At 36.9% G+C, this 7,735-nt stretch overlaps 1 protein-coding gene across 3 annotated transcripts; it reads right to left on the minus strand.

Annotated features, from left to right (window-relative positions):
- Positions 1-692: 692 nt before the first annotated feature.
- On the minus strand, positions 693-7,456 carry LOC126664345 (uncharacterized). Of its 3 annotated transcripts, none has more exons than XM_050356703.2 (5): positions 6,999-7,456; positions 6,112-6,293; positions 5,456-5,801; positions 5,143-5,247; positions 693-1,143 (listed from the first exon to the last, which is right to left on the minus strand). In XM_050356703.2, exons 1-4 carry the CDS (start codon positions 7,395-7,397, stop codon positions 5,167-5,169), a joined length of 1,008 nt encoding a protein of 335 aa, XP_050212660.1. In that variant the 5' UTR covers positions 7,398-7,456; the 3' UTR covers positions 693-1,143; positions 5,143-5,166. The 3 variants fall into 3 exon arrangements, with proteins under 3 accessions (XP_050212660.1, XP_050212659.1, XP_050212658.1); XM_050356702.2 differs by lacking the exon at positions 693-1,143 and adding an exon at positions 4,120-4,575; XM_050356701.2 differs by lacking the exon at positions 693-1,143 and adding an exon at positions 4,120-4,578 and having other exon boundaries at positions 6,999-7,455.
- Between the last annotated feature and the right edge of the window lie 279 nt (positions 7,457-7,735).

A 7,735-nucleotide genomic window follows, 5' to 3' on the forward strand; every position in this document is an offset into this window, starting at 1 on the left:
TCTCATGTCGAATTATAATATTTATACCACTAGATTATACATATGCGGGAACTATCTCTTCTCCCTTTCGGAATTAAGATAAGTCGACACTAGTTGATGAATTCAATTCCACTTAGGAATGTGCATGCGGTGCAAAGCAAACCAAATCAAACCAAAATTTTACTTTTTTTTTTATTTTCAAATTCTAAGTAATTCTTTTATCAAACCGAACTAAACTAGCTAGTTTGGTTGTTTTGTTTGGCTCAATTTGATTATTTCGGTTTAATTCACATTAAAGCTTAGCTTAAAAAAATTTATGTCCAAAAGCAAAACAAAATAAAAAAACTAAAATTTTTATAATATCAGGACAAATTTATAGGTCTAAGTTTGGTTATTAGGTTTGGTTCAATTTTAGTACACCCCTAAATCCACTTACTGTCCAGTTTCACTTTAGCAATTAAAATTTTACACCAGCTAAAAGACATTAATAAAAAGAATCTCATAAAAATAAAATAATTATCAATTAGTTTAGCTTATCAAATCAAAAAAGGACTAGCATAAAACATTTCAATCCTTTAAGATAGAAAAATTTGCTTTCCAACTCCTTGCTAGAACAATGAACAGACAAAACCAGATTTTTAATTTCTTTGTTCTGCGTCTATGGACAGGCATGCTTCCTTGTACTGTGTTGGTGTATAGAAAAGCATGAACAATAATTGAACTGGTTCTGTCATTCTTATAACCATAAAGACCACCGTGACAGACACTTTTTGTCTGAAGTCCCTCTACTGATTGAAACATAATGAGATAAAAGAATAAAAAGCATAGGCAATCCTGGTTATATCATTCCGATAAAGACAAAGACGAAACAAAGAAAACAAACTTACATAGTTCGACATCTTGCTGTCTTATCTAGGCTCGTGGGGAATTTGTTATGGATGCCGATGCTGGTGAAAATGTTAACACAGATTGCATTAAATTATGAGCCACAGTCTTCAAATGCGATGGCTGTTTATTTCTCGGACTGCTGGCCTCGGGATAATGATATGGAAGACTACACGGTTCTGGATAAAATGGCTTCAGTAGAATCCCAAGCATTCTTTAGTTCTTCATAGCTTTCGGTGCTGGTGAGAACATTACTCTGTATCGCAGGATATTTGTCATCTGCTGCACAATGTCAATGTGACGCAGGGAAATAGCAAATATATAGTATACTTTGATAGCATGTAAAAAGGAAATAAAATTTCAACCCAAATCAAATCAGAAACATCCTAAATTAATGAAACAAATCTTTAACAGTCCAAGAAGTGCTTTAAACGATGAAATTTGGGACCGAAAAGCAGCTGGTTACGGGTAATTTTGGATTCCCGTAATCCCAATGCAAACAATTTTGTACTTCTTCAAAATCACTCCAGATATAAAAATCTTCAATTCATCTTTTAACACCATCCAAATCAATTGAAACAAGTGAACGAATGTCGTGAAATGGATTAAGCATTTAAACAAGTGAAAATGGTAAAAGAGACAACCTCACAACCCAAAATTGAGCCATTTCAAACGTTAATTCAACGAGAAAACCGCAAAAAATGCATACATGTTGATAAAAAGAAAAGAGAAACCCTAAGAACTGATTCTGATTAGAAATGGAGAAGAGGAATCATTGATTTGGCAAAGATGAAAAAAACTGAGAAGAGCGTTATAGATATAAACATCGTGATATAAACACAGAAGCATCTCCACATAATTCTTTCAAAATGTTGTCATAACCTACTTGTAGCAAACACAAAAGGCTGAGAAAGACAAAGAAACAGCTCGGCGACCTGCTAAGAATCGGACGCTGGGACTTGACTAGAAAAACTCTAATTCGAGCTCAACTCGAGTTAGATTGATTTATGAGGCAATTACAAATACCTGTCGAATTGACTCGGCTCAGTTACACAGTAAAACAGCCAACTGACAAAACATGGATTCACACACAACAATGAAATCAATCTGCAAAAACTAACTGCATCTTATAATTGCATGTTGAATGGATCAAATGTATCTTTCAACATTAACAAGTATAAAAAAAAAACGAATAAGCATTTAGTAAATAACACATCAGATATTGAAGCATAATTAATAAGCAAATGCTTGAAAGTTTAAGAAACAAAACATACAAATAAATAATAACAAACATAATTCAGTTGTTAAACAGCATGATCAACCCATTCGACGCACACTTGCAAGCGATCGTCCCCATGATCATCCTTAATAGTTTGTGTCTCTAAACCGTCACGGGATGGAACAAAGACAGCTCCTAGATAGGGCATAAAAAGGCTGCCATCTTGATCGAAAAGTGGTCCAACTTCAATAACGAGAGAAGCGGATGACGGGACAGCTAAAACACGTCTCTTCAGCTCAATGAAGGACTCCGAAGAGCACACAATGGCCTTGTCCATGGAGACTAAGGGGATTCTATCGGTAAAAGAGCAAGGGCGCGCAGAAATAGAACCAGATAACAGGACAGGGGTGGGCTTATTCAAGATTTGAATAGCAATATAGGCTACAGCACCAGGAGTCATGAAAGCATATTTCATAGATATGGAAGTCTTCATCCACACAGGAGTGTTAAAACATTGCGGTCCTGAAGCAAGACCAGCATTAAAGCTCGCAGTCGAATAAGTAACTTCCTTTTCTCCAAATACCAAACTGGGAAGATAATCAGGATTTGGTGGAAGTTGAAAAATAGATTCACCATCCAGCAGAAGATCAAAATCCACAAGAACACGCGACCAACAAGGAACGAGTTGCTTTCCATCTTGGGGACCATATATGGTAAACTCGTATTGGCAGTCATCTGGTCCAGTAAAATCTACATATTCATCAGCATCCTCTGGTTTTACCTTGTAAAAGTAGAGATCCTCATGGTCGATGTAAGTATTAGCAGGACTCGGAATTGGAAGCACTTCGGTACGAATTAACCCACTCAGATCCCCTTTGTAAGGAAAATTCTTAGAAACTTCTTCTTTGTTTCTATAGAGGATTACTGAATACAGATCCAATACTATTGCCCCCCTAGAGAATTTCGGGGGACAATCATGAGCATCATTACATACCTTACCCGCCTCACACTCTCTGTTCACCCGTTTGACATCTCCCATATACCACACCGGTTTTTTGCGCATATACGGCCCCTCTTTTACGCCATGCTCTTTAGACGGAGGCTGATCCGGCGTCTCTACTACGCCATCATCTTCAGGCGGAGGCTGCTTCGACTTCTCTTCTACGCCATCCTCCACATGCTGAGGCCTCTCCGACTTATCTTCTAAGCCATCCTCCACATGCGGAGGCTGCTCCGTCTTTGAGTTATCTGGATATGATCATCGTCGCCCATAATCCATTGTTGGTTTTTTTTTCTTTTTGAGAAACTCTAGGGTTACAAAGATTATAAAGGGGGTAAGAGTGATTTTATAGTTTTTTTTTTAGGGAATAATTAAAATGATTATAAACTTAACATAATCAAAAAAAAAAATTCTCTGAAAAAAAGCGATTGTCTCGTCTTCTGACAAGTTGATTGTCTTGTCGCCTGGGACAAGTTTTCCGCTGTTTTAATTCCTTGGCTCTTATCATTGGATTTTTTCCTATTGGTGTGTTCCCTGTGGCTGTCTCAGTTTTGAGTCTTCATTCCTTGCTTACAAATTGAGGGGGCAAATTGCTATTTAAGTCCCAGTATTTTCATGCACAAATAACTCTCCCAGTTGTCATATTTTTCTTCTACTTCTTCTGGCACGTTCCTTGCTCGTTTCCTTTGGTTTTTTTCTCTATGGCTTCACGAAGTTTACTCTCGGGCTGTCCTGGAGGAGGAGGATGAAGGGGGCATTGACATCCTAGAAGACGAAGAGGGTGTGGTGGAGGATGGGCTTCAATGGTGTATTGTTGGAAGGATATTGACAGACAAACAGATCAATTTTGCTGTTATGCAACAGGTTCTTTCGGGTATTTGGAAGCCGGTGATGGGGGTCCGAATTGACATGATAAAATCAACTCCTTGTTAGAACAATGAACAGACAAAACCAGATTTTTTTTATTACTTTGTTCTGCGTCTATGGACAGGCAGGCATCCTTGTACTGTGCTGGTGTATAGAAAAGCATGAACAATAATTGAACTGATTCTGTCATTCTTATAACCATAAAGACCACTGTGACAGACACTTTTTGTCTGAAGTCCCTCTACTGATTGAAACATAATGAGATAAAAGAATAATAAGCATAGGCAATCCTGGTTATATCCTTCAGATAAAGACAAAGACGAAACAAAGAAAACCAACTTACATACTTCGACATCTTGCTGTCTTATCTAGGCTCGTAGGGAAGTTGTTATGGATGCCGATGCTGGTGAAATAACACGGATTGCATTAAATTATGAGCCACTGTCTTCAAATGCGACAGCTGTTTATTTCTCGGACTGCTGGCCTCGGGATATAATGATATGGAAGACTACACGGTTCTGGATAAAATGGCTTCAGTAGAATCACAAGCATTCTTTAGTTCTTCATAGCTTTGGGTGCTGGTGAGAACATTACTCTGTATTGTTCCGGACATTTGTCATCCCATCTGCTGCACAATGTCAATGTGACGCGGCAAAATAGTAAATACGGTATACTTTTGAGAGCATGGAAAAAGGAAATAAAATTTGAACCCAAAACAAATAAGAAAAATCCTAAATTAATGAAACGAATCTTTAACAGGCCACGAAGTGCTTTAAACGGTGAAATTTGGGACCGAAAAGCAGCTGGTTACGGGTAATTTTGGATTCCCGTAATCCCAATCCAATCAAAAATTAAGACTGTTTGAAGATTATTGCTCCACATCATAATGGAAGGCTTAAATTCAATGGAGAATGAAAAGATATCATTTGGAATCCGAATTTCTGGTTGAAACAATATTCGTTTGAACTGATGTTAGAAATTAAGCAACATGGACATCTTGAGAGGTACAAATAATAATACTACGTTTTGTGCATATAAGAAACTAAGCAAATAATCCAACTAATCCAATACTATGTTTTATGCATATAAAAAACTAAGCAAATATTTCAACTAATCCAATACTATGCTTTAAGCGTATAAGAAGCAGGAATATTCATTTGATAGGGTAAATTTCTGCACATTTTTAACTTACCATTCAGCAAGACGCTCCATATGCTTAATCATTCTCTGGTACAATTTCATGGCGATCCAAGTCCACTAAAGTCTCTTTACCAAAAAGTGTAAATCCCACCGTTACCTGAAATTATAGAATGTCATTCATGAATACATTCACTTTCTTGAGCAGAAATGTTAAATGTTGATAAACAGACCTAAAGGCCACAAGAAAATGAGTTTTTCACCATGAAAGATTGTTTGGTCAGTGCAAATCAGGAAATTGTTGTTGAAAGGTTGGAAAAAAGTTTGGCTAAATAGCAAGCAATATAATTGATGCAACAAAGTTGTACCTTTCGAGTTTTGCGGTTTGATTTCTTAAGGGTGCCCACAAATTCTGCAAAAGTCCCAGATACAACACGAACAGTGGAACCTACAGTTGGCAGCTTGCTATTCATTTTTCTTGGAGAACCAGTTGCTGGAGGATCAGAAACTTTTAGAGTTGTACCCGTGGGTTGGGTATTTGTATCTGATTTAGTAACACCTTTGTCAGCTAACTTCAAAGAGTTAAGTACTCCATCTTTTTTCTGCTCTTCCTCGAAATCTCGGTCATACTTCTCTTGTTCTTCCTTTGCCTGTCTGAACATGTCTTCCATGTCCTTAGCAGACACTGGCTTCGGTCTGTTAATTTGTCTTTTACTGCGCAAGCAAAATCAATTGTTTAAACTAAAAATGATCATGCAAAATATTACCCTCTATCCCAGCTTATATATCAGTAAGAAGTATTTCAACTGCTAGATATACTTTTTCTACATGGTTAGACTGTTGTATGATTATTTTAAGATGTTCATGCACTTCCCATGCAAGCCAAATAAATTATAAAATCAAGGGACAGTAAATGGAAATCGCTTAGTGCGATATACAGGAAAGCTAATTTCCATAACCTTTTATAGAATTCGTAAAAAATGTCATATAGAAACATTTTGAAGTTGGGATTAAGAATACTAACTTATTTCCAACTATTGAACCAATGAAGCCACCAACTCCAGTACATTCCTCTCTTATGAACTCATGTAACTCTCTGTTTAGTACACACCATAGAAAAACACATCCAGGAAATATGGGTTTTGATTTGACTGAATAGGTACCATTTTTCAATTTTGTCTTAATCTTGAGAGATGGAGCATACACCTGAAAATACACACTTAAGCAATCAGAAAGTAAATAACTAACTTATAGTTCAAGCTTACTGCTATTTGTTAAATTCTAACTCAAACTGAAACTTCTGAAAATTCCCAAAACTTTTCGGCAACCTATAAAACTAACTTACATCGGTCAGCACTTAAACTTTGTTTGACATTCTAAAAATGCTAAAATTCAATTCAATCCAATTGGCTGCTATTTATTCAATTGTCATGTTTAAGAAACTCAAAGTTGCTAAAATTCAGCTCGGACAACCAAAATTGACATGATATAAAAAGAATCCAATTAAACTATTCAAGTAGGCCAAAAAATGAAGCAGAATACCGCATGATTACTATCAAATATCAAAAACAGTCATAATAACTACTATACTAAATATGCATTCCTGGATAGTACGGAAACAGCACACTTGGACATGGACACGGTAAAACGGCATTATTTTAAGGTTTCCTACATGTCCAAAACGTCAAGGGTCCGATAATTATCCGAAACGGGACACATTAGAATTGCATTCTAAAGCTACACTTGACAGTAATTACACCATGATTCAACCACGACACAGAAATCAAAATTGACCTAATCATAGTCTACAATTCCTTAATACGCCACTGTCCAAGTACGTTCATCAATAGTACACATTACCAAAAATCATTTACTTAATTTAAACCAACAGAATCAAAATCAGACCAATACCTTAAATTCCAAATCAGGATAATCCCTAGAAAGTAACCGAGCAATAAGCTCAGCGGTTCGGTCACTCCCAATACGGGCGACCCGAAGCGCATACCATTGAGGACCCAAATCAGCCAAAGTATCAAGATTACGAGCTTCACCGGCGGTAACTTTGACCTTCTTGGGTTTGTTGATAAGGGCATCTTCAACTTGTTCTCTCCAGCTGTATCCAGCTTTGCTCTCTCTTCTTTCTTGCCGGAGTTGCCTTCTTTCTCTGGCTGTCAGCTCTTGGGCCTCCGCCGCGGTGGTGGAGTCTAGAGTTGCCTTGATTGGTGGAATTTTGGGTGTTGGGATTTGGAGGGAAAGGAATGGAAGTGAAGGTGGAGGGTTCCATAGAAGAACAGCTGCTTGCTTCAGCATATTTTAGCTCTCAACTGATTTGCTGTTTCTGGTTTTGGATAAAATCATAACAGGGGCTATCAGTCAATTGCTTTGATGATGCTTTGGGCTGTCTTTTATACGGCCCATTTCAAATTGATTCGTTTCCTTTTTTTACAATTTTCATTTTTTTTATAAGAGTAATTTACATGAATCCCCCAAAAGTGGTCTTGTCTTATGTTTTTACCTCAGATTTTTTATTTTTGCAGTAATCACTCAAACAAATAGAAATTTTTTCACAATTCTCTCATGACTCAAAATAAATTGGTTTTAACATTAAATAAGACATTTATGCCCTCTTCTTCCCAAAAGAAACACAG

The sequence above is a fragment of the Mercurialis annua genome, linkage group LG1-X (assembly GCF_937616625.2).
Source record: "Mercurialis annua linkage group LG1-X, ddMerAnnu1.2, whole genome shotgun sequence".
NCBI lineage: Eukaryota > Viridiplantae > Streptophyta > Magnoliopsida > Malpighiales > Euphorbiaceae > Mercurialis > Mercurialis annua.